General features: G+C 44.4%; 1 protein-coding gene across 3 annotated transcripts in view; it reads right to left on the bottom strand.

Moving 5' to 3' along the window:
• TMEM242 (transmembrane protein 242) overlaps positions 1-21,262 on the bottom strand; it is a 55,922-nt gene that overhangs the window by 27,894 nt on the left and 6,766 nt on the right. For all 3 annotated transcript variants that reach the window (XM_074988700.1, XM_074988701.1, XM_074988699.1), the window contains exon 3: positions 12,359-12,496. In XM_074988700.1, the coding sequence (XP_074844801.1) occupies positions 12,359-12,496 (138 nt within the window). The remainder of the gene's footprint in view (positions 1-12,358; positions 12,497-21,262) is intronic.

The following is a 21,262-nucleotide window of genomic DNA, read 5'->3' as shown; positions in this document are numbered from 1 at the left end:
TTCATTTTGTTTTTTGTTTTTAACTTTGCAATTATAGCATCATGAGCCACAAAGAAGTGGTTTAAAAAGCGATATGCAGCTCTGGAGCAACAGGTTGCAGACCCCTGAGGTAGGCTTTGACCATTAGCTGTTATTTATTTGTTAAAAAAATTAAAGAGTAACATTTTCAATACCATGGGATTTCAGTACCAAATGGGGTTTTCAAAATACCTACACACCTATCTGTGTCTTTAGGCAGATGCATACAATAAAAAATCTGACCTAAGTATCTCCATGACTTTCAAAAATGTAATTTAGGTGCCTTTGAAAATGTTATCCAGAGTGTCTTGTTGTCACATACAGAATTATTTACTGGGAAAATAATTTCACCTTTAGGATCATCATTATTTCTACCATTTATTTCCTTTTCCTCCTCATCCTTCCTTTCCTACCACTTAATTGTCTTTGTGTCTCTCTCTTTTCCCCTTTCTGTGTCTTCTTCCCTTTAGCCATCTCCAGTTCTCCCTTGAGAGTTTCACTTCCAATCTTTTCCCTCCTACATCCTCCTACATTATCAATGAACAAGAAAAATTAATGCTGACAGTTGGATTAATGGGGAGTGCGTCCATTCACTCTCAGGCTGTGTGTACACTTGGGCATGGTAATCAGGCTGATCGGAGATTACTAATGAAGTGCTGTGATGAATATGCAGCACTTCATTAGGCTAATTTTCCCCTGCAGCAACTTCAAAGTATCAAACTTCTAAGTGCCAGCATTCCGTGTAGCCACGGGCACTTCGAATTGCCCATAGTTACACAGCATGCCAGCACTCTGAAGTTGCTACAGGGGAGAATTAACCTAATGAAGTGCTGCATATTCGTTGCAGCACTTCATTAGTAATCTCCGATCCACCTGATTACCATGCCCCCTTTGAAGTATGAGGCAAGTGTAGACATAGCCTCAGCATATTTTCAAGCCTGTCTGAAGACTCAAAAAAACACTGCAATGACTGTACTACTGTAATATTTGAAATAATATATCATTTATCAAAATAAAATTAGGAATAGGAGAATAGTAGGAGCACAACTGACAAAAAAATCAATTTTTCTTAACTTAAAATGAAATGGGTGAGTACATACTGGATCACATTTAAACCTGAAGTATCCTTGGCATCAGGTCTGAATTTGAAACCAAACTTTGTTAAAATAAGTATACTTCTTAGGCAAAAATAATATTCTTTAAAATACTGAATTTTCAGGAGAAGGAAAGAAGTGAGGGAAACAATTTTCCAGAAAGAATTTGTCCTATTCTTGCAAAGATAAGCTGAGAGATGTTTTGTCACAAGGAGAGATCTTGTGATTTCTTCTTTATCTTCATTTCTGCAACCATTGTTATTTAAGATAGAGATATAATATTTTAAAATTTATTACTTTGTAATTCCTTTTTATTTTTCGCAATAAGCAATAAATAGCACAACCTTATTTGACAGCACTATCCCTTGAAATAATACTATCAGACAGTGCAATCAATTAAGAATGAAATGCACTTTGTCAAGGGAGCACAGAACACTGAAAATACCATCTATTCTTAATACTAGGGACAGCAGAATGAATTGTACCGTGCACCAACTTTCTGTTAAGATCTGTGAGCAGCCATACCTAACCATAGGAAAGTTGGGAAATGGAATGTCTGGGGAGGGTTGGCTGATTGAAAATGATGAATACAGCATTAGGCTAAGAATGAAAAGATGACAGGCAACTGAGTATAGGCAATGCTTACAGGCCTGAAGAAGTGCCGGACAGCTAGACCCTGTGCTTATAAAGAGCTCTTTACAGGACCAGGGACAAATCTGTTACAATCAAGGAACTGTACGCTTTGATGAAAAATTAAACAAACCAAGATCCAAAGCAAAAAGGTTAAAAATAAAAGCTCCAGAAGGTCAAGAGAATTTATAGCATTTTTCCAAGGAATATTACAGACCGCTAACTGCAGAAGGGGAGACAATGTCAGTGGTTAATATTTAAACTTTATTTCTGATCTAAAAATGAAGCCCCATTTACAGCATTATGGTATTATAGACTTACTTTAATGCTAACAGCACGAGTGGCGCCACTGTAATGAAAAATGGAAATTAATTTCCTAAGGATGATTTACAAAGTGCAGTACTTCATGTCCCTATGAGTTTTCAAACATGATCATGCTCTAAAAATACCTGATCAAGCTTACTAACAGTATACAGTTAGTCATTGATTCTTAAATGTACTAGTGCACTTTACCTTTACTGATTTTATTTTGGCAATATTTCAAGAGTCAGAAAGAGAGATTATAGGAGATGAAATATTAATCAACAATTCCAATCTGCTTCAAACTTTGGACCTTGCTGTTATTATTTTCTTCTTCTCCTTTTTGGAACAAACTCTCTCCCTTGCAAAAACAAAGTACCATGGAACATGTAACAATTAGGTTTCATTCAAACTTGGCATGAAATCATAATACACGTTTTTCATATTGAATTATACAGAACAACCATCAAACGTGAGCAAACCAAAAAAAATCTCAGTCTGAGATCAACTAAGTAACTTCAGCTCAGCTTTATGACCATGAATGAAGATGAGCCACAAAAAATCAGTACTACTCCATGAGGATATTCTGTTATTCCCCCAAGGTAATCTCAGGGTTGCTCTCCAGAGTATATAAAATTTTTCAACGCATATATGATTAACGACAATGAGAAACTAGTTACTATGGTGATGGGCAGATTAGAAGTACGTGGATAGGTTAGATGGGGCATTTTGATATATACATGAGAGCCAAATTTTTCAGAGGACCCAGATATTGCATGGGAAAATTTTCACAGGCACAAGGAATACTTAATCCACAGCCTGTCCACAGGAGCTGGTTATCTATCTCCTACTTGTGCCCTCTCTTAGTGGTGTACAGGTGGTGGAGTGAATAAATAAATGAAGTTGTCTTTTGGAGAGGCCTGAGAGCAACACTAAACATATTCAGCCAATGTACATCAGGTTATGAAGCTATTTGGCTTCTCCCCTGCTCTTGGAAATGGTTTACTGAGTATCTTTAACCGATTTCCTGAGAAATGTGATGTGATTATTTCTTAATGTTTTCAATTCAGACGCTCTAATTTTCTTGTTTTCTTGATTTGCTATATTGTTCCATGGCTGGGATTCTTTAAAGCAAATCCAATGTACAGAAAACATTTTCTGAGGAGTCCAGACAACTCTCAGACCCAGTAAATCATGCAGGTAACTTTTGCACTTTCTTCTCTTGCTCCAAGGACACTGCCAACCTCACACAGTTGCCTATTAATTGCCCATCTTACCCGCTTTCCCTGGATGTCTCAAACTGCTAATTAGTTTTCCTGTTTTCCAAGGCATTGGCCTAATGGCTAATGTCCTGTCAATCACTTTCACAGAGAATGAAATGAAATTAAGAAGGGAATCAAATATGAGTATTTTATAGGAACCCCTGACAAAACACCTTTTTCATGATGATGACATTCAGGATTATACTCACTTCCTGCCCCCCCCCACTGGTGGGCTTGACTCAATCCAATATTGCAGTGCTTCCACCTTAGAAAAACTGCCAAATTGTTAGCAGCATGAAAATCTGTATTTTTAAAAGATGGATTTTTTTTAACACGCACGTTGAAATTTCAGTATGCAGCTTGCTGCTCTTATAAACAGTATAAATAGGAAACAGTATAAATAGGAAATCAGAAGCACTTTATTCAGATTACAGCATTAATTTATGTTACATGAATCATTTAATTAGAGGTGCTTTTCCTTTATGTAGCCAAAGTGCTAATTATCTTTCAGTATGAGCCTGTGACTCAATGACTCCTTCCAGGCCTTTTAAAATAATAATATTAACCATGGTAATTAAGCTGCAAGAATGACCACAAGAAGATGCTTTGAATAAATGTTCACTGAAGCTGTTTAGGAGATGGATACTGTTCACATTCCTAACAATTATTTTGATACTCTGATGTTTCAGTACATAATGCTCTGCGTTAAATGTGAATACTTCCTATTGATGAATGAATTGGCCCAGTTTCTTCTATCTTTAGGTACTTTGCAACACATTGTCAATGATAAATGGAACCAAACCAATTTAGCCAGCTCTGGGAGGACTCCCCAGGTCGCACAGCAGCTCCTACATGTCCCATCCCAGCAACCAACATAGGAGTGTATTAAAAGGGTGTGTGGACATCCCTTCCCTATGGTGTTTGCCAGGTTCTACAACAGCCCTTTTGGGTGTCTGGTAGCCAGTGTAAGTAAGTTAGGACGCTGGGTCAGGGTCAGAGGATAGCAAATACAGCTTAAACCCATATTTGTTCAGCCCCTCTCCTTGCAACTATGCACTCTTCAAATTCAGCCAACGATTTAAATCACAATTTACTTAAAACAAAGTTATAGTTGTTGAGTGGCTAAAACCACAGCAATAGTTTCAAAATGTTCCCCAGTCTATTCAGTGACCTTCCATTATTCCAATCAACTATAGACTTTAAACGCACACTGACCAACTTTACTATTGAAAAGTCTCTTTTACATTTGTAAAATGAACTAGTTTTTCTAGAGCCAACTCAGAAACAGTGTCTCTTGATAACCAGGCCTCCTGCGTAGTCTGACCTTTAGTAATTTAACCAAAAAGGCAAGGTAACCATTAATCCACCACTGTCTTTAACAATCTAGCTTTTCCAATTTCTTTTGCAAGGTTTTGGGTTTAGGCTTAGGCCCCAAGAGTAGCTAGATAAACCCAAATGTCAGTCTTATTTGTATTTTTTCATCTTTTTTCTTAATTCAGAATCAGATTGTAGGTTCTGTAAGGCAAGAGCCATGTCTTCCTGTTCGTTTTGTAGCATCTAACATATGGCCCAAAAACAGATTAGAGTGAGAAATTTGTGAGTTGGAGTTCATGTTCAAATTTGACACATTAAGGCGTGGTATGAACAGAGACATCAAATACCTCACACATTACAAGGACTGCTTCCCTTCCTTTGATGCTCATAATTATCTCAGACAGGACAATTAACATCCCCACACCCTCACTCCCCTCCTAATTTAAGATGTAAGTGAAATTAGGGCCCAAGTGACAATGGGTATTTTGCCATTGACTTCAGTGGGGTCAGGATTTTACCCAGTGTATCTAAGATGGTGTCAATATGGTGCCAATTGTTGCAATATGTAAGCAATGGCAATCATGTCATGGGCTACTCAGTAGCTGGAGACAAAATTAAATTGATTTAATTGTCTCAAGAATTAACCTATTATTTAGAGAGAAAAGATTTAAATTTAAGGGTGAGGACTTGGAATCAGGAATCTAAGCCTCTACTAATGGCTTTGCTGCTAAGCATCTCCAGTGTGACTTTGTGCAAGTGGTTTAATTGCTCCATGTCTCAGTTTCCTCATCTGTAAATTAAGAAAATACCATTCACAGAATTTGTGAAGTTAATTTAATTAATACCTGAAGCGTGCCTTGAGGGCCTCAGAGCCGGGGCCCTGGTTTAATTATTTCTTTATTTGATAAACAACTGTGGAGAGTTTCAAGGTAGCTGAGAGTGTGCCATTCTGTCTATGGTACAATTCAAACCATGAGAGTCTTTTTCTACAAGGGATATTGAAAAACTCAGTGACCGGAGGACCTGTTTTTGACATGTGAATTGCAATCACCAGATTGTTATTTCTGGATTTTCATAAGAAAGGCCTGTTCGCACCAGATTTTCCACTAATGTCTTGAGGGTGTGGAAGAAGTCTTACATTCCCACTCTCTTCTCCTACCTTGCCCGACAGATCAAAAAGTGTGGACCAATCAGACCAAACTACAAATAGTTTGGATTTGAGAAAGATTATACAGCAGTTTGTTCATATCTCCACCTGTCCACTGAATTTTATAAGGGTGGGTATATTGTATTTTCAAAAATGTTAAGAAAATAGGTGAAGGATCATATGGCCCTTCAAAGTCTGTTTTTATAAAACCAACAAATGACAATCAGCCTACTGTACATGGCATCAGTTTTACTCTGGCTTTACTGCTATAGCCTCTCCCTTTCCAAAAAATATGTTTGGTTGTCTCCCAAAAGTATTTATATGACCAACTTCTCTTGTTGAACTTGGCAGTTTGATCAATACTCAAATCATTTTTTTTCTCTTTCGCTCTCTCCACACACAGTCTGATTGTCCAGTTCCAGTATGTTCAGAACCACAAACTTGTGGTATTGCTTGTGGCTCAGTGGATTTGTACACTACTTTCTTCTCTGCTGAAGAGCTGGATTCTAATGTGTCTTAGGTCACAAGTGAAATGATTTTGGTGGCCTCAACCTAGTCTTTGCTGGAGATTTGCCATCTATATCAAGCCACTATACAATCCTGCACTGTTAGCAGTCTGCTCAGAAGAGTCCAGGAATAGTAGGGGAATTGAAGGACAGGATTCAGATCCATTCACAGGGACATGCTGGAAAGCTTGCACACTGTGCTTGGCTTTTCTCACACCTGTCAGTTGCTGGCAAGAATACTAACAATCATCAAATTTAAAAAAAAAAATCTAAGCAATGTATTTACATAAACCTCTTTCTTTGCATCTTCCTTGAAATTATGTCTTTCTACTTGTTTTCCCTTTTTCTGAGATAAAGACCAATGCACCCCTTGGAAGCAAAACATTCTGGTTGTACGCTGGTACAGGGATTCTCAAACCTGCTTGCATTGCAACGCCCTTCTGACAACAAAAATTACTACAGGTTACACGTGCCTGGTCTGACATGGTCGGGACGAACAAAAGAATTTGCTGGACCATAGAAGGTCCAGGGCTTGTCCCAGGAGGCCCCAGCCCCCTGCTCCCCCAGAATTCTGGCCTCCACTCAGGCTGTGTCTACATTACCACCTTCCTTCGAAGGAAGGATGGTAATGAGGCTGTTCGGTGTTTACTAATGAAGTGCTGCCGTGCATAGGCAGCGCTTCATTAAGCAAATTCCCCCCCCCCCCCCCCCCCTCCCGGCAACTCCGAAGTACCAGCATGCATCTAACCGCAGCGCACTCACCGGTACTTCGAAGTGCCGGGGCATCTCAGGAGTAAGGGGACTGTGAAGTTGCCCTGCACTTCAAAGTACCGGCGGGTGTGCTGCGGCTAGACATATGCTGATACTTCGAAGTTTAAAACTTCGGAGTTGCTGCGGGAGGGCGGGATTTGCTTAATGATGTGCTGCCTATGCACGGCAGCACTTCATTAGTAAACGCCGAACAGCCTCATTACCATCCTTCCTTCGAAGGAAGGTGGTAATGTAGACACAACCTCAGTCTACCTGGGGCTACCATGGAGTTACAGCCCTGACCCTACACCTCTGCAGGGCAGGTGGGGCCTCCAGGTCCAGGCCCCACACTGCCATGGGTCAGGTTGATGCTTTGTCTCTGGCCCCACCCAGGCTTTTGGCCGGTTCACCAGCCCCAGGACTCTTTTTGGTCCTGGAATATCTGTGGTCCTGCCAGACCACAGATTTTGCTGGACAAAAGAGTGTAGGTTTTTGTTTATTTTTATTACCTCAAGAAAAAAATGTTTATGACCTCAAAGAGATGAAAATTAGCAATAAAGTGGTTTACTAAAATTGGAAAACCATATCAACATCTGTGAAAAATTTAATGTAGTGCCTCAGCAATAGGAACAAAACCAATTTTCTATACCAAGAGCCATCTATCCACTTTTCCCTTTGAAAGCGAGCTTGACATTCTCAAATTTGACAGTGGTATCTGCTGCTAACATCTGACTCACACATGTTATCTTGAGACAGTGAATAGGTGTTTTAACTTAGATCTTTATGGAGTAAAAGACAGAAAGATATAAATACATGCCATATTATTGCAATTGTGCCTATTTCTAAGAGACAAATCCCCATAACATCTAGATCAGGGGACTGCACCCAAAACAGTGACAAGAGCCATTTTTTCCAATTCAGTTACAAAAATCAATACTTCAGGACCCGCAATGCATGTGAATATGAGACAGTCCTTCATAAATAACATCAAACTGTACTTTTTGGAACCCCTATTATAAGAACAGAGCACACAATGATTTGTACCAGTTAGTAAGTTTCAGTTACTTTCACCCCGGACTGGATTGCAAATGAGGACAAGGAAAATGCTGTGCCTCGGGATAGGTTCTTATGCAGGAAGGATCAATGTTCACATCAACCCTCCACGCCACTGCCCCATTCCCAGGCTCTACCCCCTCTGGCCCACAAACCACCTCCCATCTCTAGTCTTTACCACCTCAGCCTCCAAATCCACCCCTCATATCTGCCAGCTTTACCCTGCATCCTGCAAACCCCCTCATTCCCAGGCTTAACCCCTCTGCAGTGTGACCCTAGCCGAGGCGACAACAACTGGGGTACTCCTAGGGTGAGCTAGTTTTGTCCCAAGATGGAGTGAAGTGGAAGAGACTTGCAGATGACCTATTCTCTTCACAGAGTACAAGGGTTTAAAGAAGAAAGAAGACAACTTAGATATTAAGGTAATGGACAGCAGTATGTGTCACATAAATAGATGGATTCCTTCAGGAAAGCATTACACACATGCTTAGGTATATGCTTCATTCCCATTAACTTCAGTGGGACTTCAGAACATTAATTTTACTGATATGGGGTGTTAGTGACAACAGTTTGCTCGTTTACAATAACTTGCATGATGGGGATATATGGAAATTAACACCTGTGTGCATGGTGGGAAAGTCTGAGAAATCTGTGTTCTTAACTAGAACAAGAAGAAGTCCTGTGGCACCTTATAGACTAATAGATATGTTGGAGCATAAGCTTTCATGGGCAAAGACCTGCTTCGTCAGATGCATGCAGGTGGGATAAGATCCCAAGATCCATAAACCTCGTAATCCCAGATGCCTCATCATCTCAGGCATTGGCACCCTCACCACAGGATTGTCTGGATATGTGGACTCTCTACTTAGACCCTATGCTACCAGCACTCCCAGCTTTCTTTGAGATACCAGTGACCTCCTCAGGAAACTACAGTCTATTGGTGACCTTCCTGAAAACACCATCCTGACCACCATGGATGTAGATGCCCTTTACACCAATATCCCACATGAAGATGGACTCCAAGCTGTTAGGAACATTATCCCTGGTGAGACCAAGGCACAAATGGTGATAGATCTTTGTGACTTTGTCCTCACCCACAACTATTTCACATTTGAGGACAAATTATACCTTCAAATCAGTGACACTGCTATGGGCACCCACATGGCCCCACAGTATGCCAATATTTTTATGGATGGTCTGGAACAACGTTTTCTCAGTTCTTTTCCCGTAGTGCCCCTCCTCTACTTGTGCTACATTGATGACATCTTCATCATCTGGATCCATGGGAAGGAGGCTCTTGAAGAGTTCCACCGTGATTTCGACTGTTTCCACCCCACCATCAACCTTAGCCTGCACCAGTCCACACAAGAGATCCACTTCGTGGACACAACTGTGCAGATAAGCAATGGTCACATAAATACCACCCTATATTGAAAACCCACGGACCACTATGCTTACCTACATGTCTCCAGCTTCCATTCAGGGCACACTACACGATCCATTGTATAGATCACTAAGGCACTAAGGTGCAACCGTATTTGCTCTGATCCATCAGACAGAGACAAACATCTATAAGACCTTACCAAGCTTTCCTCAAACTACAATACCCTCCTAAGGAAGTGAGGAAACAGATTGACAGAGCCAGACAGGTACCCAGAGACCACCTGCTACAAGACAGGCCTCGCAACGAAAACAATAGAACACCACTGGCTATCAGATACAGCCGCTACCTCAGGCCTCTCCAACGCATCATCAGTGATCTGCAACCCATCCTGGACAATGATTCTTCACTGTCACAGACCTTGGCAGGCAGGCCTGTCCTCGCCTACAGACAGCCTGCCAACCTTAAACAAATTCTCAGCAGCAACTATAGATCACAACACAGGAACTCTAAGACTGGAACCAATTCCTGCAACAAACCTCACTGCCAACTCTGCTCATGTATCTACACCAGTGATACCATCACAGGACCTAACATAAGCCATACCATCAGGGGCTCCTTTACCTGCACATCTACTAATATAGTATATGCCATCATGCATCAGCAATGCCCCACTGCAATTCACATTGGCCAAATTGGACAGTCTCTATGTAAAAGAATAAATGGACATAAATCAGACATCAGGAACAGCAATGTACAGAAACCTGTGGGAGACCACTTCAATCTCCCTGGACACTCAGTAACAGAATTAAAAGTAGCAGTCCTAAAACAAAGAAATTTCAAAAATCAAATGGAGAGAGAAATCTCTGAACTGCAATTTATTTTCACATTTGACTCCATCAACAAAGGATTAAACAGAGAGGTGGAGTGGCTCACCCCTTACAAATGCAGCTTCTCAGCCCTGAATGTTAATATCTCCCCATTAAACTCTGACAATGGGCCTGTCTGATCTGACTTGTTTTCTTCCTCTTTTGATAATGGGCCATTTCCACCTTGCCGAATAGATCTTGTCAGCTCTGGCCCCCTCTTTTACTGGGACCCCACTGTTTAAATACCCCTCTGGAACCCCCTGCCCCACTCATGCATCTGATGAAGCAGGTCTTTGCCTACGAAAGCTTATGCTCCAAAATATCTGTTAGTCTGTAAGGTGCCACAGGGCTTCTTGTTGTTCTCAAAGATACAGACTACCTCTCTGATGTTCTTAACTAGTCATTCCCTGACTAATCTTTCAATAGGTGTTTTAACTTAGATTTTTATGGAGTAGATACATGCCATATCATTACAACTGTACCTATTTCTAAGGTACAAGGTTCTATCTCCTCTTCTGCATTTTTGTACTGAGCTAAGCGTATTATATTATTTACTTTGTGCAACCTTCCATCTGCCTCTCCTAAGAAGTTTAAAAATAAATTATTGGGAGAGAAAACAAACAATTGAGAAGGGAGGGATCAGACTGAATGTTAATTGTGTGATTAAGATATCTTAGGCCCTGATCCTACAACTTGATCATAGCAGGGTGGATGTCTGATGACAGTGAGATTCTGTTTGGATGTAGGAAGTCATGTGAGTGATATAAATTGCAAGACAAATGTTAACTTGCTCTTCCAAAACACTCTATGCTTTACAAAACATGGAATAAAACTCCCACCTGGCTAGCTACTGCACAAAACCACAACAAAATATATTCCTTGTCCCAAAATAGTTTATATTACTGCAGAATTCTTTAGTATTTTTTAAGAAACAAAGGCTACCACCAAAACTTGACACACTAATATCCACATGCAGAGTTAAGCCACAGACCATCAGTCTTCATAAGAGTCAGCTGCTCTCACAGCTTCTCTCTTGTTTTACAAAAGAAAAAATGTATTTTATGGTCAGTGATTCCAGATCAGGCAGCTAGCCCCCTACGGGGATCTCATGGACAAGGAAAACCAGGTGTCATCTGTCCCTTGTGACATAAGCATCAACTTCCCAACTAGCCAAGGGATGCTTAGACCTCTTCTCTATCCCAGGTGTGACCCCTGTGCCACCTTTCCCCCAACCTTGGCCACATCTCTTCCCCCGAGTGTGCTCCATTCCCACGTGCCAGAGGTGTTGGGAGGGGAGGAGTGGAGGAGGTAAGTGGGGCCTCTGGTGGGTGAGAGGCATGTAAGAGGGGAAGGGAGAAGAAAGGGGAACTTGGCTGCTGGCAGAGGCTTAGCACTCACTACTTTTTCCGTGTGGATGCCCGAGCCCCAGAGTACCCATGGAGTCAGTGCCTAGGCCTTGTGGCATAAGGATGTTTACCTTGTTCCTTGGCCCTGACATCACAAGAGTCCCTCTCCTCCTATTTCACATGAAAACTCCATCCACTCTCCCCCTTAATATCTATGGCCACACACCAGTGAAGAAAACTGATGGCTCTTCCGTCACTGACAAACTAATGCAAAAGTTGGAACTTGGACACCTCGTACCTGAAGGGTGCTGCAATTAAACAGATTGTGATAAAGGCAAAACTCAGATTGTGGGGGGAGCTAAGTAATGGATCGCTTGGAATTTACACCCCCAACACAGAGAAACTGTGGCTACTCTTCTAGTCTTATGACTGAAATAGAGACTCTATGTGAAGGCTCTGGAATAAGTAAAATATGAATAGCTCCTCTTCCACATCACCCACAGCACTGTACCTGGGGCTAATATGAGGACCCCATTTCTGGTGCACAGAGGCCACAGAGCAACCAATCTTTGTGAGTGTATACACCCCTGCAAATGGCACTCTGCAGGGCTCAAGTGGTGTGGAGGACCCATGAAAGGCATTCCATACCTTGATCACAGTTTGTGAGGAAATGATGCATGGTACTCACACTGTGAACTCCCAAAGCCTTCCAGATGGCAAAACTGATCAGCCCAACTCCACACCAGGCATACAGCGAACCCCAACCTAAGGCTCGTAAGGCCAGCGATGAACCATTCTCTGGTAATGCAGCAGTGGCAGTAATACCCTATAATCAATATAAAAAGATCAAGATTCAGTTAAAAAAAGAGATTTTAAAATATCTAAGCTAAGCTAAAACATAGCTCTAGGCACTTGTCTCTTTAGCAAACTCTATTAGTGAACTGAACACTCAACAGCATTTGACAGTAGCTCTGCAGGACAGAGCCAAGAGTGTTAGCTGAATCCCTTCCTGTCATCTCCGCCACACCCAAATGCCCAGAGCTGGGCTGGAACCCTCCCAAGAATTCCTCAGGGTGAGCTGCTGTTAATCCTTCAGGAAGGAGACTCAATAGCAGCCCTTGTAGTTTTCAAGAGCACAGGTGGACAGCGATTTCCTCCACACATGTGCACCAATATGGAGGTGATGTGAGATGGGGGTTGGGCTGAGTTAGAGGGTTGAGGGAGTGGCAGAGTGAGGGCTCTAGCTGGAGATTCTGGAGTGGGGTCCAGGGATGAAGGGTTTGGGGTGCAGCCGGCCTCAGGGCTCCAGTGGGGAGAGAGGACTGTTCCCCTAGCCCTCTTCCCACTCTGGAGTTAAGCCTGGGGTACCTGCAGAGTCCTTCATAAACTGCTGTGTGTGGCCACGTAGCTGAGAGGGAACTTAGGTGGGTAGCACACTTGCGGCCTCCGGGAACCCTAACGTTATCTGCTGTGCAGGGCTGAATGACTGACAAACTAGTTGGGTCAGAAGATACAGTAACTGAGTCGGAATCAGGAAACACAGAAGGACCTAGAAACACCCTCACAGTCCCAGATCACTAGGAGTCAGAGTGTAATAATGTTCTAAAACTCCTCTCTGGAACTGATATCTTCTTGCACAGGAAATCTGCAAATCTCTACACTAGTGCCCTGGATAACAGCAGAGAAGGCTAAAGAAACAGCAGGACTCTTGTGACCTTCAGCCCCATGTGAAGCAGGTACTTCAGGAGTGAGTCACGGAGAGGACCATCACCTGACAGAGTTCTGAAAATGGATTTTTAAAAAAAATAACATCTGGCACAGCTTGTATCTCATGTGTCCAAATAATTCATTGACTGGCATATGTGGAATCCTGTTCAGCCTCTGCAGTGTCAGGCTGACTCATTTTAACCATTTGTCAAAATGCCAATACATCAGGGTTGACAAATTTAATAATACAGAACATTTTTCTTTGGGAAAATCCATTCGTGCTGAGGCAAATGGGTTCCCAGTTGTGATCTGAGACCTTTGGGTGTTGTACTACTACCACTAATGTACTATTATTAATAGGAGTACATAGCATGGCTTACACTGAACAGTCAACATTTACCTACAGTTATCACACTATCTGATTAAATGTACCTATTTTCTGCTGGACACCTGTAACATATAGAACGTAGCAGCAAAGAAACAGATACACGGAAAACAAATGTGGGTACGGTGGGTGCTGAGCTTTTGGACAGCACCACAGATCAGGGGATAGGCAGCACTGCCAAATAACTGGACTCATGGAGGGCTTGTTGGGAGGGTGAAGAGCAGCTAGCAGGGTCTTTGGGGAAGGTGCAGAGTAGTGGCAGGAAGAGGCAGTGGGAGAGTGGAACCTCAGGAGAGGCAGCAAAGTTGGGTGAAAAAAGGTGGGCCTTGGGGGAAAAGGAAAATTCAGTGCATATTGGTAAATTACATTCTTTTTGTGAGGATCAACCGATGTTGTACGTATAGGCCTGCAGAAACACACGGGCATATTAACAATTAAAAACCTAAATCAGCAGCCCTTACTTATCTCAACAATCACACTGACATTCTTGGAACTATTCAAGTAAGGAATAAAGAACTGGACCCTACAACTTCTGTATGCTAACTATTATGTGAAGCAAAATTCTTAGTCAGACCCCAGAAAAGGCTGATGATGAACCTTGGTAAGTGCAAAGTTTGTCTACCCTAAAAATGCTCCCAAGCAGGACAATTCTAGAAGCTTTTTCATGTGCTTAACTATATAAACCTGAGACTTCCCTTTGCACCCAATGGGACTGTTAAGCACCAAAGTGCTTACAGGTAAGAGAACAAAGAACTTTCCTGTCTGTAGCCCACAGGTTAAAGAAAACTGTTCTAGAAATATTAAGATTCAAACCTGCGCAATAAAATAAATCAATATTTGCACACGTTGTATAAAATTGTTTAATGGTAATTTTGTTTTGTTTTCAGAATTCTGAAACAACAGATTGAAATGAAAGGAATGGATCGTCAAGGCAAGGCCTTCTACATGGTAACACTGTTAGCAGGTAAAATTCTTGGAGAATAACAAAATATGCTCTTCAAAAATAAAATGGCATGACACTATTGTACAAAGATAACAGTAATTGGAAGTGTAAACATGCAAACAAATAGGTTCATATAAAGTTATTTAATAAAAATACGAACTCTGAGAAAATTCATATGTGAGAAAATTTAAATAGTATTTTCACACTTTACAAAGAATAGCAAAGAAAAATATGCATTAAAACTATGTATCAAGGTTAGCTTCATTTTCAAAATTGCTTCAAGCATTTATAGCTCTTGGATTCTTGCTTTTAACAGATGATCTGGCAAGGGAAAAAGTTTAGGTTTATGATCCTGTAATAATATATTTTGAAGATTGTGGTGGGTTTTTTTTTACTAAAAACCTTTTCTTATGTACCTGCTTTTTCCTGGAAACTTTATAAATCTCTTGATAATGGATGACATGATGAACTAGAATTATATCTTCATAATTACCAGAAAAATAAACCCTGAATAGTTGAGAGTCACAAACTTGAGAATTATCAGAGGGGTAGCCCTGTTAGTCTGGCTCTGTAACAGCAACGAGGGGTCCTGTGGCAACTTATAGACTAACAGAAAAGTTTTGAGCATGAGCTTTCATGCTCACAAAAGTCTGTGCTTACGAAAGCTCATGCTCAAAACTTGAGAATTGTTACGTTTGTTTGTTTCCATTACTGTTTACAAAACAGTAACCAAACAGTTGTGAGAAAAGATCTCATTGCTGACAGATCAACATCCTTAACTTAAGGGTAAGAAAACACCCATACCAGTTCTTTGGCTCTCCAATGCCACTTCCAGCAAAATCAGAAAAGACAAGACTGGGCACTGATATTACTAATGTGAATCAGAAAAAAAAAATCTACCCACTGGTTAAGCCTTTATTAAACATGATAAAAAAGTGCAAAAAACCAAGTACACAAATCCAAGTTTTTCCTTTTGCATGTCACCTTGAATTAATTTTCCTGAATATTTTAATATAGATTCTGCTCTTTTCCCTCTTGCACTGCATTTCTTTCTATGTAAGAATGAGACCTACGTCTACACTAGAGCGCTCTTTCGAAAGGGCACCTTTCAAAAGAGAGTAGTTGAAAGATGCCCTTTCAAAGGGGAGCATCTGCACACACCTTGGGGCTGGTGCCGCTGATGAGCGCCATCAAGAGGGCCAAGTGCCACATTGAAAGGGGTTGTCCAGGCCGTTGAAAGAGAGCATCCACACGCACCCACACCCTCTTTTGAAAGAACGGGGCAGGAAACACCGCAGACTGGGTCGCAGGGAGGCCAAGCCCTTCCAGGGCCACAGCAAGCCACTCCTTTAACGGGCCCCTCTCCAACACCCTCAGCCTGTGTGGCACGAGGCCTGCGGAGCTGTCACAAGCCCCACAGACACAGTGCCTGCAGGAACAGCAATGGAGCAGCAGCAGCTTGATACCCTGCTGGCTGCCGCCAGTGGAATGAGCACCCTGCTGGCTGCAGCAGTGGTGGCCGCCCTGCAGTTCCTAACGGGGAGGCCCCCCCCTCCCCAGGGACAGAAGGGGACACCCCAGACCATGGGGTCCTCTGGGCCCCCCCGGGCACTCTGCTGGCTCTGGAGCTACCCCACCAGCTCCAAGTAGTGGGAGAAACTGGTCATGGGGAAGTGGGATGACGACCAGTGGCTCTGGAACTTCCAGATGAAGCGGCAGACCTGCCTGCAGCTGTGCCAGTGGCTGTCCCTGGCCCTGAGACACCAGGACACCCAAATGTGGCACGCCCTCCCCATGGAGAAGAGGGTCGCAATAGCTGTCTGAAAGCTAGCCACTCCAGACAGCTACCGCTCTGCAGGACACCCATATGGTGTTGGCCATGCCACAGTTGGAGGTAAGGCGTCATGGGCATGTATCCACTTGTGGGGGTGGGGACCTGGGAAGGCTGAGGGTGCCGGCGGATGCCAGGCACACCCTGCGCATCTTCACAGGTGCCTATGGTCCACCCCCCCGACCCAGGTGGTGCACACCCTCAACACCATTCTCCTCCAGAGGGTCATCCACAGCGGGGACCTAGACGCAGTCATCGCGGGCTTCGCCAGACTGGGGTCCTGAATTGCTTCAGGGCCCTCGACAGGACCTACATACCCATCCGTGCCCTGGAGCACAGTGGAGGACAGTTCAAGACAGGAAACAAGAAAGGCTACCATTCGGCGGTCCTGCATGCCATGGCGGACAGCCGAGGGCAGTTCCAGGACACGTACGTGGGCTGGCCCAGCTGCACCCATGATGTGCAGGCGTTCTGGAACTTGGGCCTGTGCCGCTGGCTGGAGACGGGGATCTCTATTCCCCAGAGGGAGCTCTCACTGGGGGACACCACCGTGCCCCTCTGCCTGGTGGCTAATGTGGCATACCCACTCCAGCCCTGGCTCATGTGGCTCTATCCACCCCACCCCAACCCCAGCCAGGAGCACTTCAACGGCCAGCTCGACCACACCCGCCAGGTGGTTGCGCACACCTTTGGTCGCTTGAAGGGGTGGTGGTGCTGCCTCCTATCCCCCCTGGAGGTGGGCATCCTGAATGTTCCACAGGCGGTGGGCACCTGCTGCATGCTCCATAACATTGTGGAGAGTAAGGGGGAGGCCTTCGTGCAGGGGTGGGCACCCGAGGCCAGGATGGGCTACCCCCAGCCAGCTGCCGTCCCTAGCTGCCAGGCCCAACAGGACGGGAACTGCATCTGGGAGGCCCTGTGACGGTACTTCGAGCAGGGTCCCAGTGAGCACCACCCCGGCCACCCCCGGCGGGTCTCTCGCACACTCCCCCCAACCCTGCACACCCCACGTCAACACCCCCCGCACTCCTCCCCTGCTGCGCCCCCTTCATTTGCACTTCTCGCACACTGTCCCCCCACCAAGCACACAGAACGCACGGGTTTTGGAAAAATAAATGGATATATTTTGCACTACAACAAATGTGTGGATAATACTGTGTGTTAAGCATAACACAATGTCCAACTATTTACGGGGGGTGCTAACTATTTACAGGAGAAGGGAGACCTAGGTGGCCAGCCTGGTGGGCCATCACTCCAGGGCGGGGGTGGAGGGGCGTGACCCGCGTCAGCCCCGGCTCCAGCGCTCGCACCCGCCCCCCGCTCATGCAGAGTCCCTGGCAGGGCTGGGAGGTGGAGCCATGGCAGGAGGGGCAGCTGGGCTGGCAGCTCCCACTACACGGCTGCCATGCCCCTGAACATGGTGAGGAACTCCCCCCAGGCCACCTGCAGCCAGACGGCCTCCCCCTCCTTGAAAGGGAGCCAGCACTCTGCCAGCTCCACCTGGTGCTGGATGGAGGTGGCGAGGTGGGGGTCCTCCACCAGCCGCCTTTGGCTCCACCGTGATCAGGTCCATCCTGGTGCTCGGGGTGGCTCTGGATGGTTGCTGTCCCTCTTCTCTGGTGGGGACTCTCCAGGACCACTGATGGGGCAAGGCTCTCCTGGCCCTCGGATGGCGTGGCTGCGGAAACAAGAGGGAAGAGAAGAAAAAGCCATGAGTACTGACCCCTGCCCCATGGCCCATGCCCCCTGTCCCTCTGTGGACAGCAGGTCCCCGTCCCCTGTCAGTGCTGTCTGTGGGAGCAGGTGCTGATGGGCTCTGGCAGCCGTGCTGCTGTCCCAAGGGCTGTGGTCCAGCTGGACCCTGGCGGGCCTGGGTCTGCTGGGGATATAGGGGGCCCCCGGTCGTGTATAGTGCCCCTGCCCCTTGATCCAAGGTGTGTGCCATTGGGTACATACCTGAGGGTCCATCGCTGAGGTTGGGGGATGGCCGTCTGCCCGATGCCTAGCTGGAAGTGCAGGAGGGGAGATCTATAACCAGGTCCCCCTCCTTGCTGGACAAGTCTGCTGCTGTGCCTGGCTCCGTCTCCGGCCCCGGTGGTGAGTGGCTGGCCAACAGCCCTGGCTCCTGCTCCACTCCTGGCTGGGGATTCTCAGCCGAAGTGTCTGCGACGGCAGGTGGGGAGGTGATCATCCTGGGCCCCAGTAAACCCTGAGCTCTTGGTAGTAGGGGCATGAAGCAGGGGTGGCCCCTGACCAGCTGACCACGTCCTGAGCCCAGGCGTGACCCTGCCGCAGCTCCTTTACCTCACTCCTGACTTGGTCAGGAATGCGGGCAGGGTGACCCGGGATACTCAGGCCCTCAGCCAGCTGGGCAAAAGTGGCTGCGTTCCACCTCTTCGTCCCCACCACCTAGAACACCTGCTCTTCCTGCCAGAGCCCCAGCAGCTCCTGGAGCTCCTTTTCCATCAGGAAGGGGCGTGCTTCCCCCCGCCCTGCCAGCTGGACCCTTGGGAGCCCTGGGTGTGCTCGGAGGCGGCGGCCTGGGACTCCTCATATGGCTGACCGGTGGCCATGCTGTTCCTATAGCTGCTGGTGGTCTGGCTGAGGCATGCAGGGGCACCACATGCAATGGCTGCTGTCTGCACGCTCCCAGCTTCCTGCAGCGGGGTTTCTGGGTCCATGCGGCTTTAAGAGCTGCTGCACACACAGAGCATAGAGCTCCAGAGGGGCTGGGCAGCATGCCTCCACCTAACAGGTGATCGCTGCCATGGCAGACTCCGCTCTTTCGAAAAAGTGTGATGTGGAGTGTCTACACACGTCCTCTTTCAAAAAACGACATTGAAAGGGTGGCTCCTTCCTATTTTCTGTTTGGAAGAGCGATTTCAAGACCTGCGGCACCTACTGTCCATTTCACATTCAAAAGAGCACATGGCGTGAGTAGACACACTGCGCACTACTTCAAACTGGGGCCTACTCTTTCAAAAGAATTGCCTAGTGTAGACGCAGCTGTAGAGTACCTACCACTCTATATTTTGACAATGGAATAGGATCAAAACCTGTAATTCAACTTTGAATCAAACTATATATTTTAATAATCCTGGAGAATCATAAACATTAGCCGTTTTCATTCACTTTTTACATTGCTAAGATTTAGCTCTAAACATGATTTTTCAGATTACGTTTACGGTCACAAATGCAATATTCAATAGCAATCTACATAGCCACAGACTCTTAACATAGCCTAATCTAAGTTTGTCTTCACACTGTTCTGCACAGCTGTCAGAGTGTGTTTACGTATGCAGCACTTGCATCACTGACGAGAGCACAGTGTAGTAGCTATCTCACTTTGCACTGCTCTGGGACACAAAGCAAATCATTATTGTGTCAGGAGTGGATGTGTGCATTTGACAGCCACCAGAGACAACCAGAGACAGGGAGTAAGGAGGGACCCAGGCCTCAGTCCCTGCTTCTTTCCCTGATCTGTACAGCACATTCTGTTGACACTCCTCTGTTTGTACTGTAGAAGGCAGCAGGAGCATTCAACAATAATGATTCATTTTGTGTCCTGGAGCAGCATCAGAACAGAGCAAAAGGAGAGAGGCCCATACCTGCAGACAGAACTGCTGAGGTTCAAAGATTGGCCACTGCATTGTGAGACAACTCTGGAAGGCAATTAGACTGGTAAAATCAAGAGTCTTACTAGCACATCAATGCAGAGAGACTTTTGTTGGGGTAACTCTATTTTTGTGCGGAGCCATTTCAGTGCAAAACGTGGCTTTCCAGGGAAGACACTGGTGTAGTGTTTTTGGAAAAAATCCCATAAATTTTGCACTAAAACTGGCAAGCATAGACATAGCCTAACTGAAGAGTAGAAGCCATTAACAAACTGCTATTAAGCGGGGGGGCAACTCAAACACCGTTGGCTAAGTTTTCACCACAGAATTACTGGTGCATATAATATAAAATCAAAGTAGCATGAAAAGGTAAAATGCACTGTATATGTGCATATAAATGTGCACAAAGACAAACTACAGTGATTATTCAGACTAATTCCATTATATAAAAGTCCTATGATCTCTGAACAGTAGCCAAGAAATGTTCACAACAATGATTCTATCCCTTTTAGTAATCCTATGACTTTTTTCTTTGTCTGACCTTTTCCTTATCTAAATATTTCAGATAATAAAATCTGACAATTTTCTTATTTTGGAACATGAAAATTCATGGGCAAAATATATCCTCTTCATTAAGTCTTTAAGTAGGAGTCACGAGTGTTATTTGTGAATATGGTTGGCAAAAATGAATGTTATTTAAATGTTTCATTGCACTAGAAATAAAGTGATAATGGAAGAAACTATCTCGCTTTATTGGCAGAAGTTCAAAAGAATTCAGTCACAAGCCAAACTCCTCTGGGATATTAAATATTCAAATAAATTGTGGTGTTCACAGAAATCTTTGTCATAGGCTGTTCAGACAAGCTATTTAAATCATCAGAAGTGATGAATGAACTGGTAGGAGAAATGTTTCAGAAATAATAATGCAATAGCTTAAAAAAAGTTTCATTAATTAAAAATACAGATAGCTACGTGTTGCTATTTTAAGTGAATAAGGTTTTTACTTATGTTTGTTACTTACTGTCAGCACTCAACGGTTTCTCTTTATCATAGCTCCAAGGTTTTAAAATACCTACCTCTATCCAAACAAACTGCTAAAAACATATTAAAAC

Source organism: Carettochelys insculpta, chromosome 3 (genome assembly GCF_033958435.1).
Source record: "Carettochelys insculpta isolate YL-2023 chromosome 3, ASM3395843v1, whole genome shotgun sequence".
In the NCBI taxonomy this organism is placed as follows: Eukaryota; Metazoa; Chordata; order Testudines; family Carettochelyidae; genus Carettochelys; species Carettochelys insculpta.
The sequence above is the reverse complement of the archived record's forward strand: the minus strand, read 5'-3'. Positions and strand labels throughout refer to the sequence as shown.